The 24,322-nt window shown below is 37.9% G+C and overlaps 1 protein-coding gene across 1 annotated transcript in view; it reads left to right on the top strand.

The window, feature by feature from the left end:
• tusc3 (tumor suppressor candidate 3) overlaps positions 1-22,850 on the top strand; it is a 97,048-nt gene extending 74,198 nt beyond the window's left edge. The window contains exons 7-10 of the mRNA XM_049472222.1: positions 6,141-6,204; positions 8,777-8,851; positions 22,032-22,122; positions 22,688-22,850. Coding sequence (XP_049328179.1) covers positions 6,141-6,204; positions 8,777-8,851; positions 22,032-22,122; positions 22,688-22,703 — 246 coding nt within the window. The 3' untranslated portion in view covers positions 22,704-22,850. The remainder of the gene's footprint in view (positions 1-6,140; positions 6,205-8,776; positions 8,852-22,031; positions 22,123-22,687) is intronic.
• The last annotated feature ends 1,472 nt before the right edge of the window (positions 22,851-24,322 follow it).

Raw genomic sequence — 24,322 nt, 5'->3', positions numbered from 1 at the left:
ACCACAAGGTCACATACTAACCACAAACTTAGGCCATAACATAACATAGCCCAAGCTAATATACTAGCCACAAGCTCAGGCCCTAGCCCAAAGCAAATATATTAGCCACAAGCTCAGTTCCTAGCTTCAAAGCTAATATACTACAGCAATACATAAGCTTAGGCCCTAGTCCCAAGCTAATATATTAGACACAAACTCAGTCCCCAGCCCAAAGTTAATATTCTAACCATACGCTCAGGCTCGAGCACCAAGCTAATATATTTGCCATAGGGTCTGACTTTAGTCCCAAGCTAATATACTAACAATAAGCTATTGCGCTTAGTTGCAAGCTCAAGCCCTAGCCCAAAGCTAATATGCTAACCATAAGTTATATATATCCAGTAACTACATACTCAACAAGCTCTGTCCCCAGACACGATGCTAACCCACAGTTCAGGCTAATGTATTAAAGTGCTAATGAGAAGCTAACGAACAAATCTCAAGCAGTTAAGGTATAAAAAGATTTTACTCACCAGAAAGAACGGGGCTGAGGATGTTGAAATGAGGCCCACCGGTGCTGGGAGGCCCTATGCTGATGCTGCTCTGTTGACTCACTTCGTTTACCTTCCTTCCTTCACTGATCCCTTCTTCTTTCTAGAGCTCTTCTCTCCATCACGGTGGCAGCAGGGTGTCAGGCTGAGGTTCAGCAGGGCTCAGCACCTACTTTAGATCACGAAGGGCTTGATAGAGCAGCTAACGAGCCATGTCGAGGAGTCCTGGTGCGGGAAAGAAAAGAAAAGAGTAGCGGCTCTGTCTGGGCTGAAATCTGACCTGAAACCTGAAGTTGGAATCCTGATAAAACGGTAGCAGCTGTCCTGAAGTCTGCATGATGCAAGTGTGGTTAATCATGCTAGCTGTTAGCATTGTAGCTAGCAAAAATACAGAAGCAAACATCAGACAGCAAACTAGTCTATTAGTCTTGTCTAATTAAATACATTTCCATGCTGCACAGCTTTGTGATGCTAATTTCATAATAGTGATGCTAGTACCACAATCTCAAATCTGGGTGAGGTCGGCAGCCTGCACATTTGTGATGCTAACATTGTGATAGCAAAGCTAACACTACTGTAGCGATGCTGGGGGGTGTTAATGCTGGAATAGCGATGCTAATACCACACTTAGTTAATGCTGAACAAGGCAGTCTGTCAAAACATTGCTAATCGGGGTTTAAAGATTTACTCATTTATATGTGTCGAAAATTGGGCTGATTTTATAAACTAGTCTCGGGTTTATTGATTAAATTGTATATATATATATATTTTTAAGCAATTGGTATATACAGTCTGAGTGTGTGTTCTGGTGCTCTATACAGTGAAAGTGATGATATGCGGGAGTGTGGTGGTTGGACGGGTGTTGAAGGGTCACAGGTCAGAAGGGGCTGTGACTCCGGCTGAGGGAAGACATGACAGTGATAAATGTCTCACTTTTACACACTGTGACCCCCTGCTGTCCCACCATCACACCATCACACACTTCTCTCATATTAAATGTAATGTTATGGCTCATATCTGAACCATATACAGAGCTGTGAAAAAGTATTTTTTCAGATTAACAAGCACATTTTAATTTCAGACAAATAGAATCTGAGTAAATATAAAAAAAAAACATTTTTTTAAAGATATTTTTATTTAATAAAGGAAAAAAATATCTGTCCAGACCAATCTTGCCCTGTGTGAAAAAGTGTTTGCCCCCTAAATCTAATACCCTGCTTGTACCACCTTTAGCAGCACAACTGCAAAAAGGAATTTTGGTCCACTCTTCTTTACAGAATTGTTTGAGTTCAGACACATTGGAGGGTTTTTAAGCATGAACCTCCTGTTTAAGATCATCCACTTCATCTCAATCAGACTTGATTCGGCCACTTTCATTTAGTTATAACTTTTGTGACCTCTTGGATGAGTTGCTCGTCCCTTTTGGAGTCATTTTGGTCATTTCAGTAGGCCTTGTCACTCCTGGGAAGGTTCACCAGTGTTCAATGTTTTCTCCATTTGTGAATAATAGCTCTAATTGTGGTTCTTTGCAGTCCCAAAGCTTTAGAAATGACTTTGTAATCTTTTCCAGACTGATAGGTGATCAGATGGGGGCATAATGTGCTGCTTTTTTGAGGTTTTTAAATCATGCTTCATGTTGTCAGACAGCTTCTATTTAAGTGATTTTATTTTATTTATTTATTTTTTTATTTTTCGCTTTGTATTTGCTTAGGTTATCTTTGTCTGATATTAGCTTGTTTGATCATTTGAAAAATGTAATTGACATCTTCACTATCTTACCTATCCTAACTGAAAATATAAAAAATACCATTAAATATTACTTTTAAATGTTAGCGCTATACACTATATTTAATGCTTTGTGTATTATATTTATATATACATAATAATTTTATACAATATTATAAACAATCAAGCTATATAAATATATATGGTATCTAGAAATCTTTTTTTTATTATATATATTATATATATATATATATATATATATATATATATATATATATATATATATATATATATATAGAAGTGCAGAGGTTCAGGTGGTTGCTAGGGTATACCTCCAGTTTTAATCTGACTTGTTGTTGTTTTCCATTCGTTTTCATTCATGCACATTTTTCCTCTGTAAGTTGTGAGCTCTGTTTGAGTTGGACTGTGATGTGTCCCTGCGTTCTGCTCTCGGGCGGTTGCCAGTTCATTAGCTTCAGTGCGGATGCTAAGTGTTAGCCGTGCTCCCGCTCTGGCCTTGCTGTAGTCCCGTTCCTTCATGAGGAACTCTTGCTCTCGTGTTGGCAGTCCGTGCGCCGGGTCTGGCTCGCTGCCTGTGGACATTGATCTCCGACAAGTTTGTAAAACAATCGCGGCTGCCAGATTGGAACAACACCAGCAATTTTGTGTGGTGTTTTTTTATTTATATATTTATTTGTTTATTTTCCTCACATGCTCCTCCTCGGTCAGAGTCTAAATATTGTCAGAGCCGCTGGTGAAGATCTAGTTCGAAGAATTCTGTTATCTGTTACTTCAAAAGAAATGATTGTGATGCTACAAAGAGGATGGTCCTTTTTTTTAGCTTTGATCCAGAATAGAGAGATAAAATTGTCATGCGTTTGTAAAGTGTGCAGCATGTGGTTTTGCATTGTCTTGTTTAAAATAAGTAGCATATAGCCTGTAATTGTTTACTTAATCTTATTTATTCTTAAATTTTATTTTTATTATTTTCTATCTTAGTTTTTTATCTTTTTATACCTTTCCTTATTTTATTAATATTATTATTTTTTTAAAATATTTTTGTATTATTGTTTTTTTACTTATTTTGTTTTTTGTATTATTATTATTGCTTTTATTTTTTATTTATTTTATTTAGTTATTTGTTTTTTTATTGTGTTATTAAAAAGTTAGTTTTAGCTTAATTTTAACTAATTGTATCTTATGTTCTTTTTAACTACATTTTTTATCAATTTAATCAAGTTTTATTATAATTATTATTTTTTATTCTAATTCTATTTTTTTATTTACTGTTATCTTATAATTAAATTGATTGATATGATGCTCTACGATCTCTAAGAATATACAGTACTTTACTGCATTATTGCTGCATCACACAAGCATTATACCATGACAAAACCTTGCATTTTGTGGCTTTTCTTTTTATTTTAATGTTTTACAAAAATGTTTATGCTATCGTATTTTTCGCACTATAAGGCTCACTGGATTATAAAGTGCACTGGAATCAATGAACGTCTATTTTCTGGTCTGTTGTTTATACACAAGGTGCACTGGATTATAAGGTGCATTATGTGACACTAGTAAGGAACAGGGATGTCACCATGTTTTCCTTTTAATTCAGCAGATTTTGTCGCTGGTGGTCGAGTAACTAAAGTAAAGCTAAGCTAATTAAACAAAACTGTAACTCTTAAAGCTGATGTACGTAAGTTTTGGGATTACACCGAATATGCATAGTAACTTTGTTTTTGCTATGAGTAAATGAAGCTACTGAGCTCTGAGTTTCCTCTTCTGAAGTCTCCAATGCTCCACCAAAACTGAGCTGGATCCTCTTTTAGTACTCTTTTTTTTACGTGTGACGTAAGTACGTAAAGACGTGTGACGTGGCCTGAAGAAGAACTCCTGTGCAAAGCGACCAGACACCCAGTTTTTAGAATGAATATATTGAGTATATATTGGAAATAAATATAGTAAGAATAAGTCAAATGAGCACTGGATGTTAATCTACACAGATTTCTCTCGTGGAAACTGTTTATTTGTGTGAGTAAAGCACTTCTGTTTTTTTACAGTAAGCTTAGATTTCCACATTTCCACTAAGGCTAGGTGCAGCTGCATTAACACTTTGGACATGGTTAACTTAAGGCTGTGGTGTGTGTAAATTTACTGTAAATCCAGCCCTAATTTTTGTCTGTGAGATCAAAAATTGAAGAAATAAAGAGCAATGACCTTTTTTTTTGCCTGAGGAAAATTTGACCCAGCTTTTAGTGTGCAGTCCATTGTGCTGCAGATTGGCTGCACAAGGTTGAAGCATTCACACGCCAGATTGGAAGTGGATTGTTATAAAACACACACACATACTTTCTCACACACACACACACACACACACACTTTCTTTCATATGCTCCCTATGGCCTTGGGTGGTGTATTTTCTGTCAGCAGGATCGGCTCAGAGTGCCAACCCTTTCTTCGTGTGTGTGTGTGTGTGTGTGTGTTTGCCATGTGTCTACTGTTATGTATGAGAATCGTGTGGAAGTGAAAATAGAAGTGTGCCCCGCCCCCCCTGAGCGTGAGTCACCGTTCACTACAGAAATAGACCTCAGTTACTGCTGATAACTAGAGAAATACGCTGTACTTTTACAGTAGCGTGCAGAACTGTTTCTCAGAACGTTATTTATATGATAAAAAACAACAAAAAATCTGTAAAAACTCAAATTTAAGATCCAGTTAAAACTTTAAAGGAGAAGTCCAGTGTGAAATAGACTTGGGTTCTAGTGAAAGGAGTGATAGTGAGTTGAATAGCCCACCTCCGTTCCCCCTCAGCATTCTGAAATACAGCGCTTTTACCCGATGCTCCCAACAGGTGCACAATGCTAGTGATAGGGGCATAGAGTTTCCCATGCTAAAAAATGGCTATTTTACACCATTAATAATAATAATAATAATAATAATAATAAACTTTATTTATATAGCACCTTTCATACATATAAATGCAGCTCAAAGTGCTTCACAATAAAATTAAATAAATCAGCAAAACGTAAAAGTAATATTAAACAAAACAATTAAAAAGTAAAAATTTCATAAAATAGTAGGAAATAAGACCTTTATATTAAAATAAAATATAAAATAAAATAGATTTAAACTAAAATGATAAAATAAGGATAAGAACAGCACAAGCATTAAAAAAAAAAATCAATAAATAAAATAATTAAGTATAAGGGAACAGAACTAGTAAAAAGCTAATCTAAAAAATGAAACGTGTTTAGCTGCCTTTTAAAGCTAGTGACACTCGATAATAAGCTCAAGGTAGCTCCACATTTCATTGGTAGAATACTGAATGAGAAATCTAAGTTGCTCTGGACTGGAACCATGTGATTTTTAGCAACACATCTCTGTTCAAAGTTCTGTTTGAGGGGTTTGATGATGCTTAAGAGTGTCTCCACCAGATTGCAATGCTTCCTTGGTCTGCCAGGTTGCCAGATGTTTACCAGTCAACCTTTATTGGGACAAATCTGTCTTTATATCACAATTCCAACAACTTTTTTTTTTCTTTTTTAACATTTTGTACACATTCTCGGTTGGGAAACAGATCAGAACTGCAGGCGAGTCATTCCAGCCTTTATAATGCCTGCAGCGTCTGGTTTTGCATGGTCTTATTGAAAAAACATGCTGGAAAAATGTCCCTGGAAAATATAATAATATAGTAAACAGTAGCAGCCAAAAGTTTGGACACTTCTTTCTCATTCAATGTCATTTTCTACATTGTAAATTAATAAAAAAAAATACATAAACACAATTATTATTGTTATTGTTACACATTATTACATTTTAATGCATTTTAATGTCTCTGTTAACTGTTTTATTCTCTCTCTCTTTCTCTCTCTCTCTCTGCAGAGTTATATCCACGGCAGCAGTCAGGCTCAGTTCGTGGCAGAATCCCACATCATCCTCCTGCTCAGTATCCTTTATACTTCAACACACACACTCCATAAAGTTTCAATATTTGGTGAAATAACCCTGTTTTTTATAATTTTGGCATGTTCTCCTCCACCAGTCTTACACACTGCTTTTGGATAACTTTATGCTGCTTTACTCCTGGTGCAAAAATTCAAGCAGTTCAGTTTGGTGGTTTGATGGCGCACACACACACACACACACACACACACACAATGTGTTATGCACATTACTTGCAATTAAACCTGTTTTAACGTTGCATAACCCTATATTTATCACTCACTTATCACTCCCTGCATTTATTAACACGGACCTGTATTTATCTAATTTATCACAGAACATTGTCATAATGACACTTGTAATTGTCAAATATAAAAACCATGGGTATATTTGCATTTATTACACTTACACATCTACAGCTCTAGAAAAAAATAAGAGAGCACTTCAGTTTCTGAATCAGTTTCTCTGATTTTGCTATTTATAGGTTTATGTTTGAGTAAAATGAACATTGTTGTTTTATTCTATAAACTACAAACAACATTTCTCCCAAATTTAGAGCATTTATTTGCAGAAAATGAGAAATGACTGAAATAAACAAAAACATTTATATCCATAAAGTTTCAATATTTGGAGGAATAACCCTGTTTTTTTTTCATACATCTTGGCATCATGTTCTCCTCCACCAGTCTTACACACTGCTTTTGAATAACTTTATGCTGCTTTACTCCTGGTGCAGAACTTCAAGCAGTTCAGTTTGGTTTGATGGCACACACACACACACACAGACACACAGACAGAGTAGGTGTTGGCTGAACTAAGCTGAATGAACTGTACGTTATCGGAGCGTCCGCACTTTTCTCTGTTCGGTAAACTTTAATAAGCCTCATTTTCTCGCTAATCATCCCGTCCCTGTAGGTTTAATGTTCTCGATACAAGTGATACATGGTGCTATTAGGTGGTATTATGCTCTACACTCAGTCTGAAACAGGATCGGATCATTACACCCGAGCGTGCGACGTTCCGCTCAGAACAGCGAGCCGCTAATTAACACCGCAGCTTATCCGCTTATATATCTGTTTACTTGTTTATTTATTGTTGATTCAGATGTAAAGTTTTATTTCTGCCTTTTTTCCACAGACTTTAGAAACTCAGTAACGACACAGTTCTCACCTCACCGCTGTGTCCTGCTGTCTGACAGCACAGCCCGGATACTACTGGATACTCTGCTAATGTAGCATCATGCTAACTGCTAACAGAGCCGTTTTTTTGTGCTGAAGTGTTGCTTTAAAAGCAGAGCAGTGATTTAAAGCGCTCTGCTTAGATTAGCCCTCTGCTATGTCGCTGCGCTGGGGGTGTGATTACTTTCACACAGTCAGGAGTGTGATAACACACACACACACACAGATAGAGAGAGAGAGAGAGAGAGGGAGCGCACATGGCAATCGTCCTGAACCCCTTCTCTCTCTCTGTGTGTGTGTGTGTGTGTGTAGTTTAATTAAGCAGGTCTGTTTACTGTAGCCCAAGGCAAAACAGCACATAGAGAGAGAGAGAGACAGAAAAAGAAAGATGAGAGAAAAAAGAGTGAGACAGAGGGACAGAAACAGAAGAGACAGAAAGACGGTCACTGAGTCACATGCTATCATTCTGTCTCCTCTCCGTCTGTCTTCTGTCTCTCTGTTCTTTTCACACTTAAACCTGTATTTAGCTTTCTTTTTTTCATTCATCACATTTAATACCGTATTTATTATGCTTAATCCTGTATTCATCATGCTTAAACCTGCATTATTCATGTGTAAACACGTATTAATCACGCTTAAACCTGTATTGATCACGCTTAAACCCAAATTCATCAGGATTGAACACGTATTGATCACGCTTAAACCCAAATTCCTCAGGTTTGAACCCGTATTGATCATATTTAAACCTCAATTCCTCAGACTTGAACCCATACTCATGTTTAAACCTGAATTCATCAGACTTAAAACTGTATTTATCTTGCTTGAACCTGAACTTATCAGGTTTGAACCCGTATTCATTATGTTTAAACCTCAGTTCATCAGGCTTGAACCTGTATTTATCATGCTTAAATCGGAATTCATCACACATGTATTAATTACACTTAAACCTGTATTTATTACGCTTAAAAATGTTTTGATCATGCTTAAACCTTTATTTATCATGCTTAATCAGTTAAACCTGTATTTATCATAAACAGATTTTAAACATGCTTACCTTTATTTATCATGCTTAATCCCAAATTAATCACAGTTAAACCTGTATTCATCATTCTTTAACCTGTATTAAACACAATTAATCCCGTATTTATCATGCTTTAACCTGTATTAATCAGACTTAAAGCCATATTTGTCACGCTTAAACCTTGATTTATCATGCTGAACCCCATATTAATTCCAATTGAACCCTGTATTCATCACTCTTAAACACATATTCATCACACTCTAGCCTGTATTTCCATCTCTAGTATGAAATGAACCCTTCTGGGTTCTCTTGACCTGGCCAGTGGTCAGCGTGAGTGCTCTCCTCTTTATCTAATGTTTCCTTGACGATGGTCAAAGATGCTGCCATCACCATGGGGATGGTGCTGCTGAACGAGGCTGCCACCTCCAAAGGAGACGTGGGAAAGAGAAGAAGTAAGTTCTGTTGTTCTGTTTTCTCTCTCCAGCTTTAAATATAGTTCTCACTGTTATTTTGCTGTAATTTCCCAATGAAGTTCCATAATTTCCTGTTTTATCACGTACGGAATGACTCCAGTACTGTTTAGAGTGAGGCTTAAAGTTTAGTGATGTACTGAATAAGTCAGAAAGGCTGGTTTGGGTATTTCCAGAACTGATGTTTTGCTGGAAGTTACACAGAATGGTGTGATAAAGAAAACAATGCATCTATGTTAGATTAGCAAACTTTAAGCATGAATCAATGTTCTTTTAGAAAGCAGAAGTGTCATTGGTTGTGTCCTGCCATGGACACCCTGTTTATTCAAGGTTTTATGGGCTGTAGAGGTTAACCTGTATTAATGATGCCTGCAAATCCTTGTCTGTTCCTCTGGGTTGTTTCTTTACCTTATAGATGAGTTTCTCTTGTGCTCTTGGGGTAATTTTGACCGTGTGATCACTTCTTGGCAGAGTATCCACAGTCCCAGACTGTCTTCATTTGTAGATGGTTTGCCTTTCTGTAGACTAATGACTTTGTAAAGTCTTTGAAATCACTTTGTAACCCTTTCCATCTTTAAGTAAATCAATATTCTTTTGATCATATATCTTCTGAAAGCTCTTTTTGGCATGGCATGGTTCACATACGCATATCCTTCTTTTGAGTAGCAAGCTTAAAAAGTTGGAGTGTTTTTTTTTATTTTTTATTTGTCAAATTAACTTTGGTCCACACTTTTAAACTAGCAAGACTCCAGGTATTTGAACACTTGGCTCAATTCTTTTTTTTTTTTAAACTTATTAATACAAGAGTTCACATACTTTTTCCCCACTAGCACTATGTGTAACATTTTAGTCACATTCTGTTTGGCAATACCTTTAACTTGGATCAAGAATAGACCACATTTTAGACAGACAGACAGACAGACAGACAGACAGACAGACAGACAGACAGACAGACAGACAGACAGACAGACAGACAGACAGACAGACAGACAGACAGACAGACAGACAGACACATTTTAGATAGATGGACACCATCTGACTTAAACTCAACCAGAGCTGCTGTTGAATGTGAACATTATGACCACCTCATTTTTTATGGAGCACTGTGTACTTTTATCGGTACTACTTTAAAATAAGACTACCTTTATAAAGCGTTTATAAATTAGTTTATTAATGGTTACTAATTAGGTTGTAAATGTCTTAAAATCATTAATAATCAGTTATAACACATATACGTAGAAAGGGCAACAATGACCTGTTGTTTGCCAAATAGTGAACTATATTACACAGACGTCTATATTGTTGCCCTTTCTACGTACAGTATGTGTTATAACTGAATATTAATGATTTTTAAGGCATTTACAACCTAATTTAGTAACCGTTAATAAACTAATTGTAAACCATTTATAAACCCTTTATAAAGGTAGTCTTATTTTAAAGTGGTACCCTTTTATCTTTAAAGACTGTAGTTCTGTATCTGATTCTCTGCATACGTTATACAGTATCCTCCTTTTACTCTAGCTAAGAGATCCCACAGGAGACATCACCACAGATCAGATATTATCTGGGTGGTGGTCTCACTACAGTCTCACTGGTATGATGGTGGTGTATGAGGTGTGTAGTGTGTGTGTGCTGGTGGTACAGTGAGTGGATCAGTTGCAGCAGTGCTGCTGGAGTTTTTAAACACCTCAGTGTCATTAATGGACTGAGAATAGTTTCCCAACAGCGTCCTGTGGGCATCATGCTCAATCAGCATACTTTCATTGATTTTATTCACACTTAAGTGTGTGTGTGTGCATGCATGTGTGCATGTGTGTCGTTTCAGGAGGGCAGAGAAACACACACCGTGTTTCCCATCTGCTCCTTCAGTCATCCCCAGCTTTCTCATGCTAATGCTAACCTGTGAATTATGGGTATAATGGAAATGAGGGTCTATTTTGGGTGGGTGGGCTTTTGAACCTCACCTCAACAACAGAGAGATTTTCCATTTTAGAGCGCGAGAGAGAGACAGTGGTAGAGAAGGAGACAGGGGAAGAAAGAGAAAATGAGAATCAGAAAGAGAGGGAGAAAAAGAAAATGTGACCGCTAGAAAGTGAGACAGATTGAGATGAAGAGAGAGTGAGACAGTTGTAGAGAAAAGGACAAAAGCAAGAGTCGGATGAAGAGAGAGGATGAAAGGGAGAAAGCGGGACGAATGTAGAGAGAAAGAGAGAAGGAAATGAGACAGATGGAGTGACAAAAAGCAAAAGACAGATGGAGAGAGAGACAGAGAGAAAGCAAGAGAGAGAAAGCGTGAGACAGAGGGCAAGAAAGAGAGAGACAAATGAAGAGAAAGCAGGACCGAGAGAGAGGGAGAAAGTGAGAGACAGGTGGCGAGAAAGGGAGACAGATGGGGAGAGAAAGCAGGACATGGACAGACAGATAGAAAGTGAGAAAGTGAGGGAAATGAAGAGAGTGAGAACACCCGACAGATGGAGAGAAAGCAGGACAGAGAGAGGGAGAAAGGAAAAGACACTGAAAGAAAGAAAGCGAGACAGGTGGAAAGAGAAAGAGTGAGACAGTGAGAGCAAGTGAGAGGAGCTTTCTGGGTAATTTTCTGGGGAACAAATGATGATCGTAATTATCATACGTGTGTGTGTGTGTGTGTGTGTTCTCTCCAGTACTCATGTATGAGTCATAACATTGCATAATTTTCCGAACAGCAAAGAGAGTTTGGATAAAGTGTTAAACCATTATAATATTAAATGGAAACTAATTGCATAATTTTGTGTATTTTATCTCAGTTACTCACATCACTGTGTGTAGTTAATCTCAGTTAACCTTATTCATATTTATTTAAAGCCGATTCTTTGTGTAATTAATTTAGTTGCAATTAATTGCATTCCTTTTTATTAGACACATTTAAAGCTTGAAGTTGGTGTTTGTTGATGAACTACACAATAGTATGTGATTATTTGCTATTGATTGCACAAAATGATATGATTAACTATAGTTTTTTTTCTCATTAATTTTGTCTGCTTAATCGTAATTAATCATAATTGTGATTTTAGGAGTTTTAAGTGTTATTTTGTCCAATTTTTCCCTTAAACTCATCTTTAAGTTGTATAACAGGCCATTCTACTACCCATACTCTCTTCCTAAAGAGCTGTGTCTTGTGTAATGTGCAGAGGTGGAAAAAGTACTGAAAAAATGTATTAGTAAAGTAAAGTAAAAGTACCTTTACTTTGCTAAAATTCTACTCAAGTAAAAGTAAAGTAAAAGTTCCCATCTAAAAATCTACTCAAGTAAAAAAGTACTCAATTTAAAATGTACTTTGAGTAAAAGTTACATAGTTACTTTTATTTATTTGATGTAAAAAAGTACAACAAATCATACATCAAATAAATATTAAATTAAATAATTTGGAACTTTCAGGCAGTACTTGTTTAGACCACCCCATAAAACATTTTCAAGAACAAGTGTTATAGGTTTATATGATCCATTTTAGGGCTGTCCCTAACGATTATTTTTTAAACGATTATTCTAACGATTATTTTTTTCGATTAGTCGACTAATCTATTCATTGAGAAACATATTTAAATAATTATTATTTTACGTTTTAAAGCAAACGATAAATTACTATATTTATATATAATAACAACAACAACAACACAAGCCTACTAAACCAAACCCCACACTTATAATCACTTACATGTACAGCACGTTGTTTAGATCTATAACGCTAAAAATGGATAAGCTCCCATACACCACCTCCGTGTGTTGTTTTCTGTGACCGCTAGATTTTGTGACCACTGGCAAGTAGTTCTCAGCAGACCGGTGCACTGGCCGATTCGAAACGTGTTCGTTTCTAATGTTTACCCCGACTGGCCAAAACGGTTCAGTTTAGGGCTGAGGGTAAGGTGTAGGTATAGAAAGCTTCCGTTTTGCCAATGAACGCTCATAACCGTGAGCACTGGTCACAAAATTCCGACGGTGACAGAATACGGTGTGACACCGCAGCGCCGACGGCTCTAGCTAAAATAACTTAAGGCAGCTAGCTTAGCTAAACACCTGAACTTATGAATAATGCTACTGTTTCTGGAAACTGTGAAATGCCATGCACAAATATAAACCAAAAATGTATCATTTCTGCCTGTGGCAGGTTTAAAACCTTTGGTAGACAGTCTTAAGTCTTTTTAAGGACACCCGCGGAGACCCTGATGTAAACGGTAACTTACTGTGTGACCCTGTTGACATAGTGCTCCTGGATGTTTGCGCTTCAAGTGCTCCTTTTGCACGTATGGCAGAGGACCACATTGTTGCCCTTTTGCGTGAAATGCTCCCAAACTTCAGATGCCCGCTGGCGTTTTTTTGTAGCTGGAGATTGCTCTCCGGAGTCCAAGCTCTCTAGAGCTTAGATTCTCTGCCCGAACCCGACATGACCCGAGGCCCGCCCGTAAATCCGACCCGGGCTCCAGAAAATAGTCCGAGATGTAGGCGTCTGTTTTTTAATTATATTTTTATTAAAAAAAAAATAACGAAAACTGAAAGTGAAACTAAACTAATTTATTTATAAGCGCTGTTTTCACTACCGCAGTTCTACAGCGGGGGTGTTGTGCCGATTCTGTCCGCTAAGCGGGAGTCAGATTCAGCAGAGAGTCGGATTCGGCACAAACGCGGCGGCACCTCGCGGTCCGCGGTGTCAGTTGTAAGCGCTCGCGCTAGCCGCAAAATACGGCAGAAAACACTGAGGGAGCTGAAGAATTATGAATGGGACTAGAATAGGAGCACGAGGAGATCAAAGAGAACCTTCACCTGTGAGTAGTTCTCACCAGAACACGCAAATCTCTCTCTCTCTCTCTCTCTCTCTCTCTCTCTCTCTGTCTCTCGCACGTGAACTCCTCCGCGTTTGACCTGCAGAACTGTGTTTAGCTGTTCTTAAAAATCATTTTAATTAAATAATAGTTCTATGCTTCTATGTTACCGTGTTAATTAACATAATTCTGATCATATTTCGCTCATTAAAACAGCCCGAAAACAGCCAGTTGGAATTTTTGGGCCCGATCTAACCTCTAATGCTCTCCACAGGCGCCGCCATGTTTACGACGCGCCGACGCACGTTATGCAAATCGATGTATTTTTGTAATCGATGACGTCGATTATGTCGACGCGTCGCCCCAGCCCTAATCCATTTTTCTCTTTACTGTTAAAAAGTTATGGTCGTATAGGTGACTATAAACCATATTTTTATAGTTTTACAGTTTATTAGTATTTTTTAACTTGCCGTTGCTATGCTTTAACTGCTATTTACATGTTTTTTTTTTACATCCAAGCAGATGCTACTAATAAAAAAATTGAAAAAACATAAAAACATACAAAATAATGTTGGTCTGTGCATGCGTAGTGCCGTAAAGAAGCACATATCGATGGGTAGCATAATTCGACAGAACGCCGGTTACCCCGAGCCGCGCACACAAACTCCAGACTCCAGACACAGCGTCTCCCCCGCTAACCGTAATAAACACAGCTGGGAAAAGTTCAGCTGCGCTGCCATGGAGAACAAAACTTTTTTTTTTTTTTTTTTTTTTTTTATTCAGACAATTTGTTTTTTTTGGGGAATTTTCCAATGTAACAAAGTAAATGTACATGTGTCAAAATGTACTTGAGTAAAAGTAAAATTACCTACTTTAAAAATGACAAATTACTCATAAAATCTACTTAATTACAGTAATATGAGTAAATGTAATTAGTAACTTTCCACCTCTGGTAATGTGTGCAGCATGTGGTTTTGCATTGTCTTGTTGAAAAACACATGGATGTCCTGCACAACTTCAGATTAGCTCCTACCAGCATTTGGTGTTTTTTAGAAGTCCTTTTAATGTAGTAGAAGTCCTTTAATGATTGGAGGTATAGTGTGAGGTGTTTCAGCAGATGTTGAACAGATGTTTTTTTTTTTGTTTGTAGCTTCACACAAACATCTGAAACTGTACTGTAGAATAAGAAGGCCTTTAAACGGAGGCGTTTCCATACAGTCAGTCAGTCGACTTCCAGGAAGTGATAGGACAGTAATAGACAGTGAAGAAGCTGTCAGCCACAGGCACACACAAACCCATATTGTGAGCTTGTCAGCTACACACACACACACACACACACACACACACACACACTGTCAGGCTGTCAGGCACACACAGTCTTTTCTCTTGTGTTTCTGACGGTCAGTAATTGTCGTACTGCCACTTGGACCTGGCAGACTAGTAATTACACCAATGGAAGTCCACTGGCCTTTTGTCGCTCCAGTGCTGAACCCTCTGCCCCCTCCCAACCGTTTGCCCTCCCCTTGCATTCTCATTGGACGGACCTCATGGTGGTATAATAAGCTCTGCAGAGGGTCGTTAGCATTAGCTAACCTATTCATTTCAGTGGGATTAGCTCAGTGGTGCATAAACACAGTGAAGGGCAGCTCATTGACGGCACCAACTTTGCTTCATTAGGACGTGAGGGCTTCAACGGCTGACCTCAGTAGGGGTGGTCCAGTTCTGAGGACCTGAAAGCCCTCATGCATCAAGACCACCAATCACAACAGCTACAGTACCTACTGTACCCAGTTACTCCACATCCCAGTCACTTTCACTTGTAATCTAATATGTTGATATATATACAGTGGTATGAAAAGGTTTGGGCACTCCAGATCATTTTTATGATTCATTTTTTCCTTTATAAATCATTGATTTGATCAGCAATTTTAGTTAACCATTAGGCCAGCTCAATTAACACCAGCAGTCTGTTAGCCTGGCTAGCACTGACCCAAATGGAGTAAATTATAGTCATAATCTACATATCCTATAAAACCACAGCATCTACAAACACTAACCAGCACAAACACACCCATCTGCTGTTCAAAACAATGATTAATTCAGCTCGGAAATACAGTTAGCATCGCTAGTTAGTCGTTAGCCATCTTCAGTAAAATCTGCAGCCTGTTAGCTTAGCTAGCATTGATAAAATTATTCAAATTAATGAAACGATAAGGGTGCCCAAATTTATGAACCTACCTAATTTAGTTTAAAGAAATATTGCACACTTTCTGTAAATCCTATAAAATTCACTATTTTACTTTTTAAATATCACTGTGTTCGTCCTCTATAGGATGATGTATTTAACTAAAAATGCTGATCTGAACAACCAATGATTTCTATTTCCAAACAGCCAAGAGTATTCCCATCCTTTTTCATACCGCTGTATGTAATCACGTATATTTCAACCATTTCTGACCACTCCTTCTGCGTTTACCAATGACTTGCATCATAAACCGCATCTGTATTTATCCTGCTGACGTCTGTCTCTCCTAGAGGAGGGTGTTGTTGGTCTGGCCAGCTGTTAGGAAATCCACACTCGTTTTCCATGATCTTCAGGGGCTTTTGAAGTGTCAAGACTTCTGTTATTTGGATGATGTGATTTCAGGCAGGACTTAAACTATTTATATGGCTAGGGCTTTGCAGTATGCTTTAGGTCATTGTTCAGTCAAAAGTTGCCAGATTCATTGGAAAATCTTCAAAACTTTTGGCTGAACACCAGCAGGTAACTTGCAGTGCCCTGAAAAAGTATTCATGCTGCTTGAACTAGTCCATATTTTTACTTTCCATCCACTAACTTACCTACTACCTGTATTTTATTGGGATTTTGTAATGTAATGGACAAACACAAAGTAAAACGTAATTGTAGGACCATCTTTTGCTGCTGCAATCACAGAAACGAATTACAAGTCTTTTGGGGTATGTCTCTACCAGCTTTGAACATCTGGAGGCTGAATTTTAGATTGGATCAAGTCTAAACCATTCCACTGTAGCTCTGACTGTATGTTTAGGGTCATTGTCTTGCTGGAAGGTGAACCTCCGCTTCCGAGTCGTCTCAAGTCTTTTGAAGCCTCTATAACAGTAAGGGTTTTCGTCCATTATTGCCTTGTATTTTAAGCCCCATCCAGCTTCCCTGTCCTGATGCTACCACCACCATGTTTTACTGTTTTTACCTTTTTTAGATTTTTACTTCTCAAGGAAATGATGCATGGTTTTTATTTTGTTTCTCTTGTATCTCTTGGCATGGACAATTCTAGCCAGATGCTGCTGCTCACGATCATTACCTGTTCTTACAGCACAGTCCGCTCTGGGTGGGTGGGTGATCAGGCATTGTGTGCTGTATTTGTGTGGGTCAAGAAATGTTAAAATGTTAAAAACCCACACGTCAGACTTGACAGTTCAGAAATGGAATGTCCTACAGTATCCATCTGTCACCCAGAATCAGGCCTCCATAATTGACCTCACCTTGCTTTGAGCATGTTGCCTTTTGGTATATGTCTATGTATGATCTACCACAGCCTTCCTGACCTTTATAAGCATGACTGTCCTAAAAACTACGCCTTTTGTTTTAAATAATCTGATTTCAGGCTGGCTTTGATTGGAAGCTAATTGGTGTAGATAAGCTTCTATTACTTGGTTTTAGCTACATTAGCCTCACTGCATAATGTACACTATGATTTTTCATTTTTCGCCCACGTATTCCCTTTGAGACAGAGTGCAGAGGAGTCTGTAGGATGTATATAAGATGTATGGGTATGAGCCTTGGGTGTCTTTGTGCTAATTATAGACAACAGCAGTATATATGTGTGTGTGTGTGTATATGGAGTGATGTGGGTGTGTACAGAAGCACATGACGGCGACATTGTCCATCACAATGACAAACACACACAGGCGATCTGTTATGTCCCGCTGTGTGTGCAGTCAACCGCCCACTCCCCTCCGACTGACAGCTCGAATTTCAGAAGACGTCCTTGTTTTCTGTCTGCCAGACGCAAACAAGGTTGATGAGCGTCGTTATTGTATAGCGTTGTTCCATACACACCGGTAATCATGGCACCGACCTAGTCGCGTATCTACACATGGTTTCACTGGTTGCCGCCACCAAGGCAAAAGCAGAAGTGTCTCACAATACGTGGCCCATAGACGCCCTGTTTATTCAAAGTTTTACAGACTGTAGACTCATGAGCACAGATGTTACCCAGTACCAATGACACACTTTTGATTCTTTGGCCTTCACTAGGGGTTGTTTCTTCACCTTGTAGATGAGTTTGTGTTGTGCTCTTGGGGTAATTTTGACTTAAGTAACCACAATGCCAAATTGTCTCCATTTGTTAAGTATTATTTTGCATTATTGTAGAGTCGTGAATTACCAAAGTCTTTGAATTCACTTTTTGATCCTTTCTAGCTTCATGTAATTAAACATTTTTTTATTCTAGATCCTCTGAAAGCTCTTTTCGGTGCAGCATGGCTCACATATGCGTAGTACTATGAGGTTTTTATGGTTCATAAATGTTTTTTGTGTTATTATATTTGTCAATACGCTTGATCACATTTTATCTCACACTGTTTCTTGCTATTGTATCGCGATTTTGATATTTGTTTCCACCCTTTGTACTTGGTGTTTTGTTGATACGGTGGTTGATGTAGAGATAATTCAGGCAGTTGCTATATTTGCAGTTGGTATGGAATTCCAGATGGTTGCTATGGTGTCTTAAGGGGTTGACAGCTGATTGCAGTAATTCTGCTCGTAACTAGTCCTGAAATTTGTCTCGTTGTAGGGTTAAAGGTATGCTGCTATATAGAAGCCATATAAATGCATGTCACAAGAACAGTTGGAACAGTGCAAGAAGCCTTACATGAAGAAATCCCACGATTTTGTTTCCTGTATTTCCTCTTGTCTCGCTTGAGGTTGACTTTCAAGACAGGGTGTCCAACTGGCATTTTTCAGCAGGATCATGCTCGCCCACACACAGCAACACTTTCCCAGGAAGTTTCTGCCAGACTGTAACTTTTCCTTGGCTTGCCCAAGGGAAAACAAAAATCTATTTTTGTTTTATCCCTGTTTTTCCGCCGCCCACTCGCCTCCGACTGACAGCCAGTGTTTCAGAAGACGTCCTTGTTTTCTCTCTGCCAGACGCAAACAAGGTTGTTATTGTATAGCGTCACACCATAACGTCTCAATGTCCCAACCGCCTGTCTACAGCTTTAAATATTACCATCTTCTGCTGTCCTCCAGCTGGACGACTGATTTTAGCTTGTATTGAACGAGTCTTGCTCACTCTAAAAGGTAACCATGTATGAAATCACTCACACAAAAAAACAAAAAAAACACAATCGCTTTTGCAACGTCCCCCGACGCAAGTTTGCTGACTTTGTGACTATGTGAGAAATGGTAATTGCATCCGAGATCTCTCGTCGTCATGGAAACCGCACTGTTCATAACCAAGTACTGGAAATTGGTGCAGAACAACTATTTAAACACCTTTTCTGCATTTTGGTGTTTCTTGACCCAAACGGTCATGAATCTTGTGTAACTTATCCCAAAGTTTGGCCTTTAGATTTAAATTCATGTTTAAAAAAAAAAAAAAAAGTTAGCCAAAAGCAGTGTGTAAGACTGATGGAGGAGAACATGATGCCAAGATGCATGATTAAAACCTGTGATTAAAAAACAGGGTTATTCCACCAACTATTGATTTCTGAACTCTTAAAACTTTATGAATATGAACTTGTTGTTTTTTTTGCATTATTTGAGGTTTGAAAGCTCTGTATCTTTTTTGTTATTTCAGCCATTTCTCATTTTCTGTAAATAAATGCTCTAAATGACAATATTTTTATTTGGAATTTGGGAGAAATGTTGTCTGTAGTTTATAGAATAAAACAACAATGTTCATTTTACTCAAACATAAACCTATAAATAGCAAAATCAGAGAAACTGATTCAGAAACTGAAGTGCTCTCTTATTTTTTTCCAGAGCTGTATATTGTTGTTGTTCAATAAAAAAAAAAAAACAAGTATCTCCAAAAGAGCAACTTTACAGGAGAGAGAAAAAAAAAATCTTTTACACTTTGAATGGAAGTCAGTGTAAAGAGTTTATTTCAGGTCATTTTGAAGAGTTTCTATTGGTCTGTTCATCAAGAAATGTTGGCCTAGTGTAAGGGACAGTTAGTTTGTTGAAATTATGTAGTAAACTAAAAATCTACAGAAATGGAGATACTTGTTTTTCATTGGACAGCGATGAACATACACATGGTCATAGAACGAAGTCGTGTGTGTGTGTGTGTGTGTGTGTGTGTGTGTGTGTGTGTGTGTGTGTGTGTGTGTGTGTGTGTGTGTGTGTGTGTGTGTGTGTGTGTGTGTGTGTGTGTGTGTGTGTGTGTGTGTGTGTGTGTGTATAGGGGGCTAATTTAGAGCTGGGTGTCTGAGGGCAGTGAGCTGTAATTGGAGTCGCTCCACTGCAGCGCAGGTTAACACACACTGATTAACAACTGATTAACTTCACACTCACTCAGAACAACAGCTGCCACACTTTCACACACAGACCCATAACACACACACACACACACACTCCGTTTCACAGGTTGTGTGTGATTTTGGGGGTGTATACACACACAGCTTTCCTGCATTTCATTAGAGCGTGGATGTCTGAATTTCCTAGTTTCAAGTAGGAAACTTAAACTGGAACGCTCATACAGGTAATAGCATTTCTTAATGAGGACTTTTGCTTTGCTCTCTCCCTCATCACTCCTATGGTGATGTCCACAGCACAGGGCGTCTGTGAGCTGATGTATCAGAACTGAGTCGCTGCGCTTTCCTTCGAGTGCGCTGACTGCATGGTAATGCTGCATCATCAGCAGCATAAAAAGAGGCGGAGTCTGACTTCACATGTATCAGAGGAAGCGTGTGCTAGTCTTCACCCTCCTGGTGTGTTGAGGCATCACTAGCGATAGGGGGAGAAATGTTGTCTGTAGTTTATAGAATAAAACAACAATGTTAATTTTACTCAAACATAAACCTATAAATAGCAAAATCAGAGAAACTGGTCTATTTTTTTCCAAAGCTGTAATCTTGGAAAAACTGATTTTTCAGGCGCCCATTCAGGTAGATGACATCAAGTGTTCCTTTTTTACAGTATTAAAGGTTCTGTTCTTCTGTACCTCACTCTCTAAGGCTGATGCTGGATTTCCTACTTACTTAAAGTCAGGAGAGCTGCACAAACCTTGAGTTCAGAATCCAAGATGGCTGTACATCAACAGTAGTAAAGACAGTAGAAATACACAGTTTATGCATAGTGTTTGGTTATCAGTTGATAGCATTATCCCAGGTTAGTACTGTTAGTGAGAACAGTGATTAATGGCTGATATGTGACTGTTTAACTTGTTTAATGTTGTTTAATCGGGTGCGGCGTTATTCCCAGCTGAGGTAAATGAAAGCAGTGTTTGGGGGTGATGCCAGTGTGTGTGTGTGGACTCTTTGCACTGTAAACACTGTATTGTCCTTGGCGTTAATGAAGTCTGAGCTCTGACGCTGGTTTAGTTTGAGTGTTTGGAGATTTAACGCTCCATTATAAACAGCTTTTGCGCTGTAATGCCGTCAGGCTGCTAAAGGCTTCTGCTGAGCAGGTTATCGCGTTTAACAGATTAGCCTGTCTGATCTCTGAGAAAACAGCCGACGCTGCACTTTTCTCCACACAGCGCTTTAACTCCTTGCTCGTTAGCGTGCCGCTCCGTTTAAGATGGCTGCTCCGGATTAGCCGCGGATCAAAGTTCCCTCCAAAAACCCATTTTTCGCCAAACATTTAATCCCATAATAGCAAAAAGCTATTCCTGCATGCTAATTACAGAAGGTGTGGAGAAAAAAAAAAAAGCAGCGTGACTGGTGCACTGAATATTATTTCTGATGCGCTGTTTACAGTGTTGATGTGTTAGTAACTATAGTAACTATTACATATTTATAAAACTGCATTACTTTTAAATTAGGGTTTTAAATTGCATAAAAGCACAATTAATCCCCATTTTGTTGTGAAATGTTTTGTCAGATAAAAGCCAAAAGCTATTTCCTGCATGCTAATGTTGGAAAGCAGCGTGTATATGATTTCTAATGCAGTTAATTTATTAACAATGTCGATAAAATCGATTAATCGCGCAGCTCTACAGGAGTTTCAGCAGAGCGGCTTTACTGCTCCTTACAACCTGACTAATAGAATCATACATAAGGTGCACTTACGATTTCTGGATAATTTGAAGGATTTTTTTTGTGCTTTTATAATGTAAAAAAATACGGCAAATGAAGAGCTGATGCTCACCTGCGGTCTGTTTCTTTTCTTCTTGCAGTTATCTGTCTGGTGGGCCTGGGCCTGGTGGTCTTCTTCTTTAGCTTCCTTTTGTCCATCTTCAGGTCCAAGTATCACGGCTACCCCTACAGGTGAGGTGCAGGACATTGTTACACACTTAAGTCCAGTTTACCTGCATGAAACATCTGTGCACTATGTAGTGGCTATGGTACATGGTCTGTAAAGAAGTGCAATTAATACTGAAATGCATTTATTATGTTTCATTTTAAATCTTGCAGCTTATTTTACAGTAATAAGCCATTTGTATGAAATGTAGATAACCTGTTTTACACCCATTACACCTATTATTATAACTTTTGTAAACCTAATATGTACTACCTTGTAGGAGAGGTTGAGAAATTTGGCACAGAGTTATAAACAGTTCTTTCCTTTATAAGCACTAATGAGTTTATTGCATGGAACAAAATCTGCAAAAAAACACTACAGGCATGTCTTGAAGATTTAACCCTAAATACTGTGTTATTTCCTTATGGACAAATTAAAATGAAAATTGTCTGTTGTCTATTAAACTTTTTGTTGTGTATTATAGCATTGTAATGAAGTTAATTATATTTATTAGATATTGCAGGATAAATAGCAACAAGCATGCACTGATGTAAAATTAAATTTATATATTTTTTTTCTCTCTACCCTCAGCTTCCTCATCAAATAGAAGAATCCAAACCAAGATGATCATGGGAGATTCATTTTGGGAGTTTAAATTTAACTTAAGTAAAACAAACAGATGCGCCCAAACACACACACACACGTTCATTAAAGCCTGTATCTGACTGATAAGAAATAAACACCACTAAACACACTGATTTTGACTCTGTTATCTCCTTTAAATTATGACTGATTGAAAAAATAACCTTCCTTCTAGATAGATAGATAGATAGATAGATAGATAGATAGATAGATGTGTCTAGTAACTGGAGTTATTACTACAGGTGAAGTACGCATTTATAACAGTTTAACACATTATGTAATTGCACCCCTGTGTTAATTTTGTGTAATATGGTGAGTTTTTCACATGTAATAGTGTATGTAATAATTTGTGTATACATACATACATTCATATAGAGTGGCTTACATTTATACCACAAATTTGTCACCTTACATCCAAACAATACACCATTAAAGTTTCAAACAATTGTGAAGTGGAACAAATATATTATACATGGTTAACATTTTAATTAAATAAAAAATTAAAAAGTGTTTACTCTAAAGCCCCTAAATAAAATCTAGTGCAATAAATTCATCTTCAGAAGTCACTTAAGTTAACCAGGTCCAGCTGTGTGTGATTTAGTCATTTAGTCTCAGTATAAATATAAACAGCTGTTCTGTAAAGGCCTCAGTGGTTTGTTAGAGAACACTAGTGAATAAACAGCATCATGAAGACCAAGGACCAATTCACCAAGCAGTTCAGAGATAAAGTTGTGGATAAAATGATTTAATGCAGGGTTACGTTATTAAAAAATATATATATTCTACAACTGCAAACCTACCAAGACATGGCCACGGTCCAACCAAACCTTCCAGCAAGACGATGACCCTAAACATACAGCCAGAGCTACAGTGAATATTCAAAAATATTCAATACATGTCACCATGCACAGGGGTTTTCTCTACTTATTTGAGTCATTTTTCATGGAAAAAAATCAGGATTTCATTAATGGTCCAAAATGACACCAAACGGTAATACTATAGCCTTACGTGATTTGGTGATTTTGGTAAAAAATTAAGTGTGTTTTTTTTTTTTTTTTATTGTACATCTGAATAAAACTCAATACATTTCACCATGTCCAGGGGTTTCCTGCTTATTTGAGTCATTTTTCATGAAATAAATCAGGTTTTCATGAATGGTCCAAAATTACACCAAAAGCTAATACTATAGCCTTACGAAATTTGGTGATTTTGGTGAAAAATTAAAAGTGTTTTTTATTGCATATCTGAATAAACCTGGATACATTTCACCGTGCCCAGGGGTTTTCCTGCTTATTTGAGTCATGTTTTTGTTTATATACATAGACTACACAGAGTAGCAGCTGGCGCCAGGAGCCAGGGTATGAGGAGTCTATGTATATATGTATAGGATGGTAAACAGTGTTTTTAATAAGCTTCTTTTGCACTTAAGTTATTAATGACTTGTTTTAAGTGTCGGCGCTCTCCAGATTCTAGTAAGTAGGTGGGGAGCTACATTAAGCTGGATAATCGTGTAAAAAGCGATTTATTGGGGCAAAATATGCCCAGATACGGCCGTTGTACAGAGTGCTGGGCAAAAAGCACAAC

The sequence above is a fragment of the Astyanax mexicanus genome, chromosome 25, assembly GCF_023375975.1.
Source record: "Astyanax mexicanus isolate ESR-SI-001 chromosome 25, AstMex3_surface, whole genome shotgun sequence".
Lineage (NCBI taxonomy): Eukaryota > Metazoa > Chordata > Actinopteri > Characiformes > Acestrorhamphidae > Astyanax > Astyanax mexicanus.
The sequence above is the reverse complement of the archived record's forward strand: the minus strand, read 5'-3'. Positions and strand labels throughout refer to the sequence as shown.